This window comes from Aspergillus multicolor (assembly GCF_047715735.1).
Source record: "Aspergillus multicolor strain CBS 133.54 unplaced genomic scaffold BDW74scaffold_15, whole genome shotgun sequence".
Lineage (NCBI taxonomy): Eukaryota > Fungi > Ascomycota > Eurotiomycetes > Eurotiales > Aspergillaceae > Aspergillus > Aspergillus multicolor.
The window spans coordinates 132,082-149,104 of record NW_027395966.1 but is presented as its reverse complement, the minus strand read 5'-3'; the positions used below and the strand labels follow the sequence as shown (position 1 = coordinate 149,104).

At 54.4% G+C, this 17,023-nt stretch overlaps 5 protein-coding genes across 5 annotated transcripts; 3 read left to right on the top strand and 2 right to left on the bottom strand.

The window, feature by feature from the left end:
- Positions 1 to 1,704: 1,704 nt before the first annotated feature.
- BDW74DRAFT_178877 (phytanoyl-CoA dioxygenase family protein) lies at positions 1,705 to 2,806 on the bottom strand (the record flags this gene model as incomplete). Its single annotated transcript, XM_073729307.1, has 3 exons — positions 1,705 to 2,050; positions 2,140 to 2,518; positions 2,605 to 2,806. 3 exons carry the CDS (start codon positions 2,804 to 2,806, stop codon positions 1,705 to 1,707), a joined length of 927 nt encoding a protein of 308 aa, XP_073583021.1.
- A 1,252-nt stretch (positions 2,807 to 4,058) lies between these two features.
- On the top strand, positions 4,059 to 7,560 carry BDW74DRAFT_185621 (major facilitator superfamily domain-containing protein; the record flags this gene model as incomplete). Its single annotated transcript, XM_073731068.1, has 8 exons — positions 4,059 to 4,142; positions 4,174 to 4,192; positions 4,244 to 4,489; positions 4,563 to 5,522; positions 5,594 to 5,827; positions 6,426 to 6,547; positions 6,601 to 7,137; positions 7,303 to 7,560. 8 exons carry the CDS (start codon positions 4,059 to 4,061, stop codon positions 7,558 to 7,560), a joined length of 2,460 nt encoding a protein of 819 aa, XP_073583020.1.
- Positions 7,561 to 11,369: 3,809 nt separating this feature from the next.
- BDW74DRAFT_178873 (fumarylacetoacetate hydrolase family protein) lies at positions 11,370 to 12,803 on the top strand (the record flags this gene model as incomplete). The annotated part of the gene is made up of 3 exons (XM_073729306.1): positions 11,370 to 11,718; positions 11,784 to 12,125; positions 12,208 to 12,803. The coding sequence occupies 3 exons, from the start codon at positions 11,370 to 11,372 to the stop codon at positions 12,801 to 12,803; spliced, it is 1,287 nt and encodes a 428-aa protein (XP_073583019.1).
- A 54-nt stretch (positions 12,804 to 12,857) lies between these two features.
- BDW74DRAFT_178872 (uncharacterized protein) lies at positions 12,858 to 15,545 on the bottom strand (the record flags this gene model as incomplete). The annotated part of the gene is made up of 4 exons (XM_073729305.1): positions 12,858 to 13,659; positions 13,730 to 13,859; positions 13,934 to 14,093; positions 14,817 to 15,545. The coding sequence occupies 4 exons, from the start codon at positions 15,543 to 15,545 to the stop codon at positions 12,858 to 12,860; spliced, it is 1,821 nt and encodes a 606-aa protein (XP_073583018.1).
- A 437-nt stretch (positions 15,546 to 15,982) lies between these two features.
- Positions 15,983 to 17,013, top strand: BDW74DRAFT_178871 (SDR family oxidoreductase; the record flags this gene model as incomplete). The annotated part of the gene is made up of 5 exons (XM_073729304.1): positions 15,983 to 16,058; positions 16,115 to 16,173; positions 16,231 to 16,611; positions 16,667 to 16,864; positions 16,930 to 17,013. The coding sequence occupies 5 exons, from the start codon at positions 15,983 to 15,985 to the stop codon at positions 17,011 to 17,013; spliced, it is 798 nt and encodes a 265-aa protein (XP_073583017.1).
- Between the last annotated feature and the right edge of the window lie 10 nt (positions 17,014 to 17,023).

The window sequence follows — 17,023 nt, the reverse complement described above, 5'->3', positions numbered from 1 at the left end:
CCCAACAACACGACAGGCTCATGACGCGCATGCCGCGGCTTCCGTGATCAATAGTCAACAGTAACATTGAACCGACGAGCACTCGCTTGAGACAGACTCCACCACGTTCCTTTTCCAGCTGTGGAGGTCTGTCAGCGCCAGCCTGGCCCCAGCTCGCCGATCCTCTTCGCTAGTAATATATGCAAAGTTGGCCGAAAAGTTTCCCCGTAGCCGTCTCCATGTGGCTGCATAATTAGGGCCACAGAAGGGTTTTGCTATGATTGCAGTATGGCCATTCGCCCTTCGAACACCTGCTATCGAGCATAGATACGCGACAGAAGCTACGGCGAATTCTTGGAACGAAAACAGCTAATTATAGCATCTCAGATAGGTTGCATGTCCGTAAAGCAGTCCAATAGATGGACAGACTTTCTATTCGCCTGGTACCTAAGGTAGAAGTGTTGCACGAATCGTCACCCCCCATAATTCAATACAGTTGACTGTTGTCCCTTGTCAGAGCACACGAATTGGGCTTGATGACGTCTTAATGACTCAAATTGCAACAGCTCCTGCCTTCAGGAGGCTGATCGCCGTGCTGTGCGGCACAGTGCAGCTGGCATCTCATGACTTGCCTTGTTACACAGCTTGCATACCCCGGGTCCTGGCCGCATAGCTCTCCCCGGAGGTTTCCCATTGGTTCAAGGCAGCTCAGCAAGCTGCAGCCTGTCTGCATTGCCCGATCATTCCGATTTAGGTTCCGGCCGAAGGAAATCCTTCTGCTCAGCCAGCCATGATTTCATCACACTGCATGGCTCGCTGATCTTGATCTGGGAACACAAACAGATCACAACATGCCCATACTTAGACCGCGTCCCATACCAATGCCGAGGGAGTGGAGCCGTGGTGAACCCAAGGAGCCGGAATAGTCGGCGATCTCGTGACTGAACTGTGACACTCCAATGCATATCCTGACGCCTAGTACGGTGGCTACCGCTGCTGAGTACGGAGCTTGCTGTTGCGATCTGAGCGCTTACTAACAGAAGAGTGATGACGAGACTTCATTATCAGCTCCTCAACTCGATATTTAGCTCAAATGCTCTATTTGGTGATCAAATGCGGGGTCTGGTAAGAATTGAGATGATCTCTCTCGATGGCAGTGTACGCCCGCACATGCTTCGGCTCCGATGGGCGAGCAAGCCACTCCTCCATACGGCTCTCGTCTGTCTCATTGCAGCTGGTGCTTGCAGGAAAATTGGTAAAGGCGAGGTAAACCTTCCATGGCCATCTAATGCTAGTAGGGCAGTTTCGCCAATGCGCTCGGTGAGAGTCCAACAGCCTCCACGACCAGACATCGGACACCAACAAGGAGACAGGGAAACAGTAAAATTAAAGACATTGGTCTTTGCCCTGTACACCAATACATGTGCGATCAGCGGTTTAGAGAGTTAGTTTGGGCGTTACCTTGCCCATCGCTGGATATGGTACCGTAGTGTTCTCGCTGCATAGGTAGTACACAAAGCTCTAATCAGAGGTGCGCTTCTACCGACTCTTCATTTCTACCATACCCAACTACCTTATCAACATTCGTGGGGAGGCTTTGTAGACCATCAAGTAACCGATGCGTAGAACAATGCACTTTTACTCCCAAATCCATCACCCAAACATCAAGTCCCATCCCAATCACCTACGGGTATGGCAACATGTAAGGCTCCCAGCCCCATCCTATTAGAACCCACCGTGACTCCCCACCTCCTCGGGATACAGCACATAGATCGGATCCCTTTGATCAACAACCCCACAAGCGGGATCGCTGACATAGTACCCCGTGAACTTCTGCGCCGCGCGGTCGTACTTCTTGACTGCCTCCTGCGGCACCGCAAGGAACTGGTTTTCCTCCTGCCGCAGGAACCCGCGCGTTGCAAAGGTGCACCAGACAAGCCGCTGGACGTCCTTGGTCGTATTGTTCCCGCCGCCGTGCACGAGCGAGGTCAGCATGAAGAAGGCGTCGCCTTTCTGGAGATGCGGGTTTATGATCTGCGACTCGGGGGGTGGGGTTGAGGGGCACGAGGACCTAACAGGCACAAAAACGAATGTTAGCCTCTCATCTACTAAATCATCAAGCAATGCTATAGTAGGAGACCAGGAACGGTGGGCACATACCAAAGATGACTCCCCAAAATAACCTGCGTCCCCCCATTCTCCCTATACACCTCGCACCCAGCAACAAACATACCGATACTCGTCTCGCGACGCCCCAGATCCCTCTCGTCATCCCATTGTTCGATTGCATCAACGACACGATGCCCAATGTAACTGTCACAGTGCAACGGCTGCGCCCTTGCCCCAGGTCCAACCTGGATCGCGACCGTCGAGGTTACATACGGCAGACTCACAGACTCCTTCTTCTTATCCCCCCACCAGTATGTGCTCCGCGTCGTCAGGAAATGGTTGCTTAGTTCTTGGAAGAGCGGGTGCATGAGTTGCGAGGATACGTAGGTCGGGCTTATGCCGATGAGGCCGTTGGCGCGTTTGGTTTCCTCTGTTAAGAGCGTTAGCGAGCATACAATCTCTGAGCGGAGCAGTGCGGTAGGATTAGAGGACGGGTTTGAAGGGGGCTGTGCGTACTCGGAAAGAATTCGCCATCCCATTCTGCGTCTGCTTCGAGGGTTGGCTTTATTTCTTCGTAGGACTTGTCGAGGTCGGAGTGCGAGACGACGTCGCGGACAACCACGGCGCCGTCGCGCTTCATCAGGTGCAGGATGTCGTCTAGCGGCGCATCGCGGGGGAGGTATTGCAGGCCTGTGGGGAAGGTCTTTGAGGGGGGCATTGTGAGTTTGATGTTGGGTTGGTTTAGGGTGCGTTGGTCCGGCGAGGTTGATGGAATGACCTGGGTATCTGCTCTCAATGGGAACAATGTTATGGTATAGTTCTTGGACTTGAGACAATGCCATAAATCTACTTCGTATAGTGTAATAGTGGACTGTTACTGGACAACGATACTAGAGTTTTGCTACGGAGATCGTAGCCGGGCTGCATGTTTACTCGCTCCCGGCCCTCGGACCCGGACCACTGCCATCCCCGGGGAGGGGAACGAGGAGCCCAAGCCTCGATGTGATAGATCGTCAATTGACTTCTGCCTGTACGACTGTGACGATTGCGAGCTGAGCATGAGCAGCTGGATCGTGGGCGGGTTTGGGGCGAAGGAAATTCTGCGAAGTCGGCGATGGTGAGACGGTGCTGATGCTGTGCAACCCTAACTCAGGGTTATTCCCTGTAGCGTCCAGGCCACCTCGCAATATTTCCCCGCTCGTTTACCAGCAGTATCCTGGTCCCTGACTCTGACCTGTTCTGCATTATCGAGACAACCTCATTGCTTTTCTCACCGGATGCTCGGAACCGAACCCCAGTTTGCGTCTGCAGCCAGAACCCAAGCGCCGCATGTCACTATTGTCAAGCACAGTCTCGTACGGAGTAGCGCAGTCTGATTTTGTCTTTCCCTCCTGCAAGCCCACTGCAGCGGTGGCACCGTCTCAGCTGAACGTCACGCCCCCGCCGATCTTACTCTTACGTAGTAGGTAGCTTCTCGGCTTACTTTGAGGCAACCAGGCGATAGGCCTACATTTCTTGATGGACATAACCCTCACTGCTGTGCCGATCTGCAAGTCATCCACAGTGCATCGTCATTTTCCTGTTCAACGCCGTCTGCGAACCTGTTATCTGAAACCAGTGCGTCCCAATGCGTCGGGCAAAGACGCTATGGGCCATAGTGTCGAGCTGGAATGGCCTTGTGCGCTATCATGAGACTCAATGATTATCGGAATTATTGATAGCTCATCTTTGAGTTGGTGTCATGACCACAAAGACAAATCTGACTTCGCCCGCGATGGCGATGGCGAGACCTGCCTACCTAGGACAATGTGCACCGCGCACAGATCGATCCTGTACCATAGTCTCGTAGATATATTAGGTTCCGTAGAAAGAAAAACTCTTACAAGAGATTTTCAAGTTATCCTTTACCTTGAGTTCTCTTCCATCCACAGGGCACCGGACAGGTCACATTCAAGGCCGTGTTAGTCACCATGGGCGGCGTTACACAACCTCCCAAGACCCCCTGGGGTCTATCCTGGCGCAGCTCGAAGGCCTTCATCGTGGCCAGTATAGCGGTCGCCATGTTCACAGGCAAGCAATAAACAGCTCCACAATGAGGACATCAGTTTCAAGCACGTTCATCCTTGCTAACAAACATTCTTGCTGGGCCATGCAGATAGTTTCCTATTCAGCTTCATCGTCCCCATCATGCCGGATATCCTCGAAGACCGGCTGCACGTCGCCCCCTCGAGAATCCAGATGTTCACGTCGATCATCCTCTCGATGAATGCGCTGCTTACGATTGTGATTGCGCCGTATACGGGGCATCTGTCGGATCAGGTCGCTAGGAAGAATACGCTCATGCTGTGGTCGTATGCCGTCAATGTGGTGGGGACGGTTGTTACAGCTCTCTCGGGCACGAGTACGTCTGGATTTCCCGCTCCACTCCACCCCCATTGACTTGTAGGGAAAGAACTAACAATGTATGCGTTTAGTGGCAACCCTCGTAATCGGCCGCCTCATCCAAACGATCGGCGGATCCCTCCTCTACATCGCGGGCATGGCTATGCTCGGCGCAACGGTGGGACCCGAACACCTCTCCAAGGCGATGGGGATCTGCGTGCTCCTGATATCAGGTGGATTCCTGTCCGCACCGGCGCTATCGGCAGCACTATACAAGTTCTCCAACTACGCGGTGACATGGGTCTCGGCGTTCGTGGTACTGGCTATTGGGACGACCCTGCAAGCCCTCGTAATCGAACCGTACCTCGTCACGCCAGACACGCGGAAGGAGGAGCGGAATGGCGAGGACAACTACACGACCCCCCACATGGTCGAAGAGCGCGAAAGCGAAAGCGACATCGAGACCTACGCGCGCACATACTACGACGAGATGGGAGCTAGAGAATGCGACCGTCTCCTCTCCCCAGCGCGTACGCCCCGTGGCCGCGGCCGCTTCCAGAGACACCACAATGCAGCTGGAGAAAGCGAGTACCAGACCTTCAAAGCCCCAAAAAAGAACACACCCGCAGCCCCCTCAACATCCACAATCTACAAACGCATGCTGGTGAAAAAACGCGTCGTAACCGCCCTCGTTGCAGAAACACTCCTGGCCGCCCTAATCGCCAGCTTCGAGACCACGATCCCGCTGCATATCCGCGACGCGTTTGGGTGGGATAGCCTGCGCGCGGGGATTCTCTTCTTGGTCCTGCAGGCGCCGACGATGGTCCTGGTCTTCCCGATCGGGTGGTTGAAGGATCGCATTGGGATGAGGGGGCCTGTCACACTGGGGTTTGTGATGCTGGCACCGGCGCTGTGGTTGCTTGGTGTGCCTGGGGCAAAAGGGTTCGACTGGGCGGGTGGGAAGAATGGAGAGGCGCTGTATATCAGCATGCTCGTTGCGATTGGGGTTGCAAGGACGTTGGTACTCGGGTTTGGGGGGGTGGAGGTTTTGCGTAAGTTACACCATACCTGTGGACTCGACCTTACCTAGGTATCGCGGTGCTAATCTGGGCGAAATGTGTAGGAGGCGCCAACGAAGTCGCATCCGAAACGCCGGGCCTCGAATCCGGTGGCATCTCGTTGTACTCGCGGGCCTTTGTGCTGTCGAACATCACCTGGAAACTAGGCATGTTCTTGGGTCCGCTGGTCTCGGGTGCTTTGACGAAGAGTCTTGGGTACTATGTCATGAATTTTGTTTTTGGTGAGTTGCATTTACTCCGTATCCTTGTATCCTCGGTCGTTCTCCGCGACTCCGTGAGTGAACTTATTTGGAATAGGACTGGCTGACGATCATTCTTTGCTTTTAGCGGTGATGTGTGTGGTCACAGGGGTTGCGACGGGGGTTATCCTGGGGTGGGAGTAAGCAGTAAGCGCCGGGGATGGCGATGGACCGAGCGTGATGAGAGGCTTTTCCTCTGGCGCCTATATTTGTAAAGATGATGTGCTTCGGACGAATCAATGGGACTCCTGGGATTCCCAGCTATTGGGTTTTTGATTTGGACTGGGACTGGGCTGGGGATGCATGTCAGCTTCGCTTATCCGTGTGACGAGTGTGTGTTTGTTTATAGCGTCAGAGCATGGGGTAGGACAGGATCTGTACTACAATAGAATGAAGAGCCAATCAGTAGAAATGAAGGCTGGAATGCATGTCATTGGTCACTATCACCTCGTGTCTGCCTGCCGCCGAGCTGGCGGGGGTTTGGATACATCTCATCTCGCGCCAATACCCAACAACATATGCATCAACAGATTGCTGGGGCAAAAAGATTAATAGGCAACAAGCAGTTCTCCTGTTCCAAGTTTCTCATCTACCAGACCTTCGAAGTCAATGTCTACCGCTTCATCACCAAACCAAGACCCAATGGCCCAAGGACGACAAGTCGTCGCCCTCGCCGGCGGAACAGGCGACCTCGGCCGCTACATCCACGAGGAACTCGTCAAGGACGACCGGTTCGCTGTTGCTCTGTTGACGCGGAAGGTTTGCACCTACTCCAACCGTGCATCCAGCTCCTTCACTAACCCATTCTACAGGCCGCCGACGCAAACCTCACCTCCCTCCCCCACACAACAATTCACCCAACCGACTACACCGAGTCCTCGCTGGTCTCAATCCTCAACACGACCGGTGCAACGGCCCTGATCTCGCTAATCCGCTGCGACAACAGCAAGTTCGTGCCGCTACACAAAACACTCATCACGGCGTGCCAGAATTCATCCACCTGCCACCGCTTCATCCCTTCCGAATGGGCCGGGGATATTGAGGGGTTTCCTGATATCCCGATCTCGTACGGGAGCACGCGCGCCCCGGTACGTGAGTACCTGCGCAGTCTTGAGACTAAGCCTGGCCAGGCCAAGCTGCAGTGGACACTTGTCAACCTCGGCTGGTTCATGGATTACTTTGTGGCGCCCGGGAAGTCACATATGAAGTATATTGAGGGTGAGTTTCCGATTGATGTTGAGAGCTGGACGTATACGGTCAGAGGGACGGGTGAGGAGCCGCAGAGTTGGACGGCGGGGCGGGATGTTGCGAGGGCTGTGTGCGCCTTACTAGCCAGCGAGCAGGACTGGGTAAGTATACCACAACCACATACACCACTTTTGCTTTCTTGCTAACATCGTGTAGGAGGAAGTGACCTTTGTCTGTGGCGAATGGGGCACCTTCAACCATACTGCTGAGCTGCTGGAGAAGTTCTACGGTGCGTTCATGCCTTCCCAATGGATCTGTCAATTGAGCTGACTCGCTATACAGACCGACCGTTCAAGCGAGGGACTCGTTCTATTGACGCGATCAATGCCGACCTCCGTGCGTACGAGTCGCAGACTGAGATCGAGGACGTTGGGCTCGTCGAAGTCGAGCAGTGGCAGGTGACCGGTGCAACAGTCTGTCCGAAGGAGAAGACACTACGACAGAGGGAGAAGTACTTCTCGAATGTCAAGTTCATGTCAGTCGAAGAGATGTTGAAGGTCGCCGAGAAGGAGGGCCATGTCTAGTCCTTGGTCTGGTTCAGTTAGGGCTTCGATTCTTGGTGACATAGCTGAATAATATGCACAATTCTCTCTCACAACGTTCAATTCTCTCTTTGCTTCTGATCAATCTCAATTCTCCCCCTTTCACCCCCCAACATCACCCCCAACACCCCAATTCTACCAAAATGGACCTCTCAAACGAGATCCTCCTCCAAAGCGGAGAATTCCTGCCCCCCCATATCCCGCCCGCGCCTCCTCCGGGTCTGCCGGGCGTGGAATACCCTGTTTACACCCCTGGTCTACTCGAGCCTCGACCTAACGGGTTCGCAAATCGCCCCGCTCGTGCAGGCCCTGGTCCGTAAACCTGCCACAGCGGCCCACATCATACACCTGTCCCTCAGCGCCCTGGGCTGGAACGCAAAGCACGAGGGGCGCGATATCGAAAAGTCCTCCTGGAAGGAACCCTTCATCCAGACCTTTCTCATGGGCCGTCCGCAGCCCGAACGCGCACGCCTCTGGCGCAACGGGCTCGCTGAGTTGAATGGCGACTTCTGGGCCGGGGTCTTGCTCTTCTTCCTGCATGACCTGGAGAGTCTCCGCATCGAGCCGATTCGAGGCGCGTGGATCCGTAACCTCATCATGCTCGCCGTCTTGCGTCGCCCGCCATTCAATGCCGCCGACCGTCCCGGCCCGCGAAAGCTCAAGAAGCTCGAGTTCCTGCTCGGCCCGCCGAACGGACTCCTTATCATGGATAAAGACCTCTTCCGGTTCTTGCAGCTGCCCAATCTGAAGAACGTGCATGTCCGCGGCGCGATCACGCCTCAATCTGTGGTCCCTATGCTACCACCTAAACCCAACGCCGTCGAAAGAATCACGCTCGAAGCAAAGAAGACGAACACGGTCTTCCCAATACCGGATCATCTCAAGGCGTGGACGAAGCTGCGCTCCTTCTCCTTCACGAACACGGTTGAGAGCGAGGAGAAGGGGCCGCGCGATCGCATGCTGCGCTCGCACTTCTATACTCCATTACTGGAGAACCAAAAGGATACCCTCGAAGTGCTAGATCTGAACTACCGCGATACCGCATACGACGATATCTTCGACCCCCAGGACGTGATTGACAGCGACCCGGTATACGACCGCGAACCCTACAATCGTTTCCTGGGGTCCTTCAAGCCATTTAAAAACCTGAAGATTCTATCCATCCGCGCGCCGAATATGCTCGATATCAAGATCACCATGCTGGACGACTTCAAGCTGCGCACGCCGCTGGTGGATGTTCTCCCGAGGAGTATCGAGAACCTCGGTATCTCGTTTACGGTTTCGATCCAGCTTGATCCGGTCTTTGCGGGATTCTCTCAGCTCCTCGCTGCAAAGGACCAGTTTCCGGCGTTGATGAGTATCACGGTTGCGTATCAGTCTGTCGACAAGAATATCGCGATGTACGAGCGGCACGCACAAGAGACAGTGCGCCTGCAGAATGAATACGAGGCTGCGGGGTTGGAGTTCAAGATGACAGCCCTTGAGATTCTTGGTCGTATCCTCTCGTTCCATAAGCGCGGCCGGTACGGGGGAATCGGCGGCGGCGGGTTCGGTTCTAGTGCTCGGGCAGACCTTCGGGGTGAGGATTATTACGGCTCTCGTTATAATCGTGACGATGACCCCGATGATTCCTTCGACAACCCGGAGTTTTTGTATACGCCATTTTACCAGGAGTACGTTGCTGAGATGGAGGAGGCTGCGGCAAGGAGACGGGACGGGCTGCCGGGGGTGGTGGTGGATCAACGGCGCAGGGAGCGGGCTATGGGGGCACGCATGTCTCCCTTGGAGGATCGGGATTTGGAGCTGTGCATAGCGATCCTGGAGATCCTGGGGACTATGATGATTACGATGAGTACTGGGCTGTGGACTAAATGCCTGATCAATGATTGGTAGTCCGGGTCTTTCCGGGTCATTTATGCGCGTACCGGTAAAAATAGCATAGCATAACATGACTACCTAATCTGGATAAAACGTGTGCAATGTCACAATCGATTTTCACAACACAACATTCTCATAGGTCAACCCCTCCAGGCATCCTCCTCGGCCAGTAATGCATCTCCCCAAAGAAGTTATCCGCCTGATCGGCGAAGCACTTGAGCCACACGAGCGACCAAGACTTCTCCTCGTCTGCCGCCGCTGGGACTCCGCGCTGTTGGAACTGGTGTACTCAGAGGTTGAACTTTCTGGCCACCAGATCCCCTCCTTCATACACAGCATTGAAGACAGACCAAAGGGCTTCTCGGGCGTCAAATTGCTCAGGCTGGCCAATTCGTCATCGGGGCCCACAGCCATGAAATGGAGAGGGCGGGAAGACCCTGCTTGGGGCGACAAGCAGATGGAGCGGTTTACATGTCGATAGACCAAAACACCATCGAAGGATGGCGCGAGGGTCTTGTGGTGAGAAGGAACATCGAGTGGTCGGCCTTGCTAATTTCCCTGCTGTGAAAGCTCGTCCACCTCCATGTTGAACACTTGCCCCCAGAATGGGTCCGCCGTGTGCTGTATATTGCGGGCACAAGCCAGGCGCCCTTCCACAAGCAGAAAGCGCTTCACAAGCTCGAAAGAATTGCTTTTCTACTAAAGAAATATGAGCCTCTTGTTCCGGACCAGGCTCTCCTGATGTTCTTCTCTCTTCCGTCTATACGCAGTATCCATGTCCGTGGACAGTTACCTAGGGTAGTAGACTCCAGTGCCGAACTCGGGACCAAGGCACCGCGTCGCACCAAGATAGAGGAGATCAAGCTGGAATTGCAATGGGCTGCGTCAATCGGGCCCCCTGCATACATCAGATCATGCGAGAACCTCAGACGCTTCTCGTTCATCAAGCGGTACAACTATGAAGAACACGCACCTAGGGACTCCGTGCTTCGGACCGAATTCTACAAACCCCTGCTAAGCCAGAAGGACAGCCTGGAGGTGCTGCATCTCAACTACAGCGGGCTCACCTGCGACGATAGCTACGATCTGCAAGATGACCAAGAGGACGAGAAAGAGGACGAGGACCACGACGACGTCTGGCGATATTCCGAAGACCCAGCGCACGACCGCTGGCTCGGCTCTTTCGCGGACTTCGAAAATCTCCGAGAACTGGCCATGTGCGCGCCCAACCTCCTGGACATCAATGTCGGCCGCAAAGCCGCGGATGAAAGCCATCTCCGCACGCATCCTAGCGACTGCATCCCTCAGTTCCTTGAGGTCCTTTCCATATCCATCACTGCTTCCGCGCAGCTCCCCGCGGTCTTTCAGGCACTCATCCAGATTCCGGACGCCCGCGAAGGCAACAGCGCCCAGTTCCCAAATCTGAGGAAGGTCACCGTGGCGTTTCAGACCGATGACGGGGTTGTGATATGCGCTCCTAAGTATAGGGGGGTGATGGAGAATTTGGAGGCTGAATTCCGCGGGACTGGACTGGCGTTTGAGATTATCGCGCTGAAAATCCCTGGTCGGTACATGTCATACTATAAGATGGGGCTGCTGGAAGATGTTTCTGAGGACAATGGACAGTCGAAGAATGAGTGGGATTCTGCTTGGGAGCCGGACATCGATGAGATCATGGCGGAGGAGATGCTCGACTTTGACAGTTACGATTATGACTCTTATGTTGATTCTTGCTGGGCGGAGATGGAGCACTTGCTTGGATGACCTGAGTCGGCCACCTGGTCTGCGGTAGAGAGCCTCGGGATGTGGACAATTGGAGCCGATGGGCGAGGATCATATATAGACCTGAGCGACCACCCTGGATATTCACTTCACGTACTTAGACTATATACATGCCGTTGGATGAACCGAAAATGACCTCACCATCTTACGCGCATCACTTCTCCCTCAACAACCTGCCCTTCGGGGTGGCATCATCGGCAACCCACGCCTCCCAATGCGCAACCCGCCTGCAGAACACGGTGATTTTCCTCGGTGCGCTGCAGGAGTCAGGCTATTTCGATGAGATCACCGATCTCCCAAAGGGTATATTCACAAATGCTACCCTGAATGAATATGCCGCGCTGCCGAAGACAGTCCATACAGCCGTCCGCGCAAAACTCCAATCCGTCTTGAGCGAAATGGACTCCCTACCTAAGGATTACAAAGCGGATATATCGAAAGTCAAGCTCCATCTTCCCATCTCGATTCCCGGTTTCACAGGTATGTCGCTACTGATAGACCCATCATTGACACTGCTGGAGTGCTGAACTAACCCCAGCTACCAGATTTCTCCAACTCCCTCAACCACGTCCAGAACGCCGGCCGGGCAATCCTAAACGACCCCTCGCCGCCACCGGGCTTCTTCCACTTCCCAATCGGATACACGGGGCGCGCGTCTACGGTCGTTGTCAGTGGAACGCCGATTACCAGACCGTGTGGGCACTTCTATGACCGGACCAACCCTACGCCCAAAACGGTTGTTTATGGACCGTCAAGGGCGCTGGACTATGAGTTGGAGCTTGGCGTTATCGTGGGCAAGTCGTTTGATTGGGGAACCGGGAAGGGGATTGCCGCGAAAGACGCGGAGGAATATGTGTTTGGGTTTGTGCTGCTGAATGATTGGAGTGGTGCGTTTCCTCCTTTTTCTCTCCCTTAGTTCAGATCAAACATGAGGTATATGTAGTTGGACAGAGCTAATAGCTACTGCAGCGCGAGACATCCAAGGCCTCGAGATGGTCCCTCTCGGTCCCCTGAACGGGAAAGCCTTCGGAAGCACAATCTCGCCGTGGATTATTACGACAGATGCACTGGCACCGTTCAGAGCTGCAGGTCCGGGCTCGGTGCCCCGTGTTGAGCTTGCAGGGCATCTACAGGAGCAGAAACAGGGCAACTTCGATATTGTCATGAGCGTTGAGATCATCCACCCCAGTACGACTGCAAACGGACAAGCGGCTGCAGGGGAACAGTTTGAAGGCAAGGCCATCTCATCCATAGCCATCAGCTCAGCGAAGGACCTCTTCTGGAGCCATCGGCAGATGGTGGCGCATCTTACGAGCTGTGGGTCGGACCTACGCACCGGGGATCTTTTGGGGACCGGTACGGTAAGCGGGTCTGAGGAGGGTTCATTCGGGTGTCTGCTTGAAAGTACGAAGGGCGGAAAACAGGCTGTTAAGCTTGCTGATGGCAATGAGAGGATCTACCTCCTTGATGGGGACATCGTCCGGATGACCGCCGTCCTAGGCAGCGAGGACTCGGGCGTAGGATTTGGCGAGTGTATTGGAGAAATACTCCCCGCTAAGCAATAGCCCACAGGTGACATATAAATGATATTTTTTGCTGCTATCAACCGATCAAGTCGTTTACTCCTTATCCTGATACCCCGCAATAACAACTTTAATCACACTCTCTTTCCCCTGACGCACCAACTCAAACGCCTCCTCCGCCTGCTCAAACCGGAACCGGTTCGTAATCAGCTTCTTAACATCAATCTTCCCACTGGCAATCAAATCCACCGCAACAGGGTAACACCCCGTGCTATACCGGATAGATCCCCGAATCGTCAAGTCGCGGATACAAGCCGTCGTAATGGGAAACACGACATTCTCTTTCCCCATGCCAGCCTGCACATACGTCCCCCCCTTCTTGACGAGATGGATGCCCGTCTGGATACAGGCCTGTGCACCCGTAGCTTCAAGAACGACGTCTGGGCCCTCGCCGAGTCCGAACTTCTCTTTTATCATGCCGGCCACCTTTTCGCTCCACTCTGTTTCTTCTGTCCCTTCTGGTCGGGCGGGTGGGAGGAAGACACCGTCTGCGCCGAACGCCTGCGCGAAGTCTAGCCGGCTCTGGCTGATATCCACGCCGATAACCTTTTTGCATGCGTATGCCTTGCTGACAGCCTGGCAGAGAAGTCCAATGGGCCCGCACCCAAAGACAACGACCGTTTGGTTCGGCCGCACATTGCCTACTTTTGTTATTTGGACTGCGACTGCGACGGGCTCGACCATTGCCCCCTCTTCGAGATCCATGTGATAAGGCAAGGGATAGCAGTAGTCTGCCTGAGTTGTGTAGTACTTAGACAATGTCCCGTCGTGAGGCGGGGTGGCGGCGAAGACGGTGTCGGGGCACAAGTTGTATGAGCCGGAGCGGCAGTAGTCGCAGCTAAGACAGTCGTTAGCTTCACCTCCTTTTTTAAATCGTGGGATGGGTGAGAATAGTGGAAGGGACTCACTGCCGACAAGGAACCCCCGGCTCAACAGCAACCTTCTGTCCAACCTTCAGGTTCTTCACAGCCGATCCAACCTCCGTTACGATTCCGGAACTTTCATGCCCGAGGACGATGGGAGACTCGAGGATGAAGTCTGCTCGCGCAAGCTTGTTAGCCGTCTCCTTCCTCACGCATTCGTCGTGTAGGTAGGTGCTTTGGTGGACGAACCTCCAATCCTCCCCCTCTGCCAGTAATGCACATCGCTCCCGCAGATTCCCGTCTGGGCGATCTGGACACGCACATCCCAGGGGTCCTTTAGCGGTGGGATCTCGCGGTCTTCGAAGGTGACGTCTTTAATGGCGCGCAGGACGAAGGAGGGGTTCGTTTCCTGCACATTTGTTTAGATCTTCCGCCTTATTGGAAGGAACGTGGGGAAGAAGGGGATCGAGCTGGAAAGACTTACGGGCATTGTGATAATATGTTGGCGTATAACAGGGTATCGTTTGAGAATGAAACAAAATTCAAGGGACAGAAAGGTTGATATCAGTATAAGAGATGAACGTGAAGCGGGAGCTCTCTCCGGAGATTATCTCTACGACGGCCACGGTCGGACGCTGTATGAGACGCGCCTGTCCAGCAAAAAAAGCTATAGCTCGGGACCCTAGACAAAGAGACTCAGTCGCCCCGCACCAGCTCAGCTATGCCCCTCTCCGTCCGACGTCAGAGGATCGAGGACGTGTGCTGCAGCGAGTCCGGAGTCCGAAGTGCAGGACGGACGCCCCACCCCGGTGCGGGGGGTGTACCTGGGCCCTGGCCGAGGTGGCCTGATGACCGCCCCTGGTAGACACCTCATTGAGATGAACATATCGTGCCTTTCGAGTTTGGCCTCCCAGTAGGTTCCTGAAACACGGCGAAACAAACTGCACATCTCTACAATGGAGGGAGACCAGCTGACCAGCCCCCACAGTGCATTGTCCTAGATGTCAGAGCTCTCTTCCCACTCGCACTGTATAGAGATACTAGGAGCTCGGGCAAGAATATCCAAACAATAGAACATAGGAAATTTATGAACCTAACCAAATTATACCCTTAGATCTCTCGTCTCTCTCACGCTTCTAACAACAGCATCAACTCCCTTAACCAACTTCTCATTTACTGACCTCCCATTAATCCCGTCATTCGCGTCAACCCTAGCAAAGCCCTTCTCCAACGTCTGCTCAATGCCAGCCTCAACATGCCTCCGCGCCAGCCGCTCCCTCGCCTCATCGAGATCAACATCGACAAATACCCTGTAATCCACGATCCCCGCGATGTCCCGCCACTCGGGCTCGTCAAGGAGGAGGTAGTTTCCTTCCACAATCACAATGTTCGTATCAGGCGTGATGGTCAAGCTGTCCGGCACAGGGTCTTTCATAGCGTGCGAGAACGTAGGCGCGTAGAGGACATCCTCTGACACCGCGTCCAAGTCCGCCCAACCTCGTAACTTTTGCATAAAGGCGACAAATGCGCCGATATCAAACGTCCACGGTGCACCACGCCGGATATACGCTTCATTTCTCTTTTCATCTGGTAATGCATCGAGCGTCAAGCGCGGGAGGTGGAAGCCGTCCATGGATAGAACGAGAGCCTTGTGCTGTTTTGTGTGCAAGCCGTTAGCCGTGTCTTGGGTATGTTCTTGACATAATTGCCGCGATCGGTTGATTTGCGATGCGACTGCGGTTGCGAGGGTTGTTTTTCCGGACCCGGGGGCGCCTGCGACCGCGACGAGATAACGTTTCTTGGGGTGCGATGAGGCGAGGATCGTTATTGTGGACGCGAGGGAGGCGTACGCGTCTTCCATGGTGGTGGTTCGAGGGACTGAGGGAGTTGAGTATAGTCAAGAGGCGAAGATACCTAGGTACTAAGACGCCAACGTCTCCCAACTACGGCATACCTCAGGCTTGGGTATTGTCTCAGACCATCTAACCCGCCCCCAGTGCATAAAGCAACCCTGCATCACTGCCCGAATCCATCTGCCACGTCGGGATCGAAAGCAAAATGCGCCGGACTCCATGCCCGACGAACCGGACGAGCCCGTCCGCAGCGGCCCGTGGGGCCTAGACTCTCACCTGCCACTCCGACGCTGATCGTCACCGCGGGGTAGCTGTCCTACACGTAAGACAGCTGAGGGGAGCTTGTCCTTGGGTTTAAGAGAAAATCTTCTAGAGTTTTCTTGAGTATCGAAAGTCATTGTAGGCCAAACTTCGACAAGAGCATATTTTTATCATCTCATCCAAAATGGTCCTTGCCCAGCCAGAGAACCAGCACGTCACCAAGGCCTTTGACCTGACTGGCAAGGTCGCGATTGTCACCGGTGCGTGAAATTGCTGGTGAAATGGCTTGCGATGAACCTGAGCTAACGGAGTGCAGGAGGATCGCGAGGTATCGGCCTCGAAGTGTCGCGCGGTCTCGCTGAAGCTGGCGCTAATGTTCGCATCTCTTGATCGCCCTTTCTGGTCTGTATACTGATTGTATTTCGCATAAAGGTCGCAATTATCTATAACACCTCCTCCACAGCCGACGACACGGCCTCCCAAATCGCCTCGGAGAACAAAATCACCTGTCGCGCATATCAAGCCAACGTCACCTCGAAAGATGAAATCACGAATGCGATAAACAAGATCAAGTCCGATTTCGGGAGACTCGACATCGTCGTAGCGAATTCGGGAATCGCTTCTTCGGTGCCAGCAGAGGATTATTCTACCGAGGAATGGCGAAAGATTATGGACGTTAACCTTGACGGGGCGTTCTGGACAGCTCAGGCGGCGGCGAATGTGTTCAAAGAGCAAGGCACCGGGAAGGGCAGTATCGTGTTCACAGCGAGTGTCAGTGCGAGCTTGGTCAATGTGCCGCAGAAGCAGGCTGCTGTATGTCCCTTAACCCCTTCATAACATGCTGGGTGATCGCTAACTGTGAGCGTAGTACAACGCCTCCAAAGCGGCCGTAGTCCAACTGGCGAAATGCCTCTCCGTCGAGTGGGTGGACATTTGCCGTGTCAACTGCATCTCGCCTGGTTTCATTGCGACCGATATTCTAGACCACCACCCAAAGGAGTGGAGGGAGAAGTGGTTCGACATGATTCCAGCGAAGCGAATGGCGCAAGCATATGAGCTGAAGGGGGTACGTTTCCCAACACAAGGCCGTTCTCCGCAGTTGAACGGGGGGTTTGCTAACTCTGTGAACAGGCGTATGTGTTCGCGGCATCCGATGCGTCGAGTTATATGACTGGGGCAGACATAATCATAGATGGTGGATACGTCCTACCCTAGAACAGCGCAG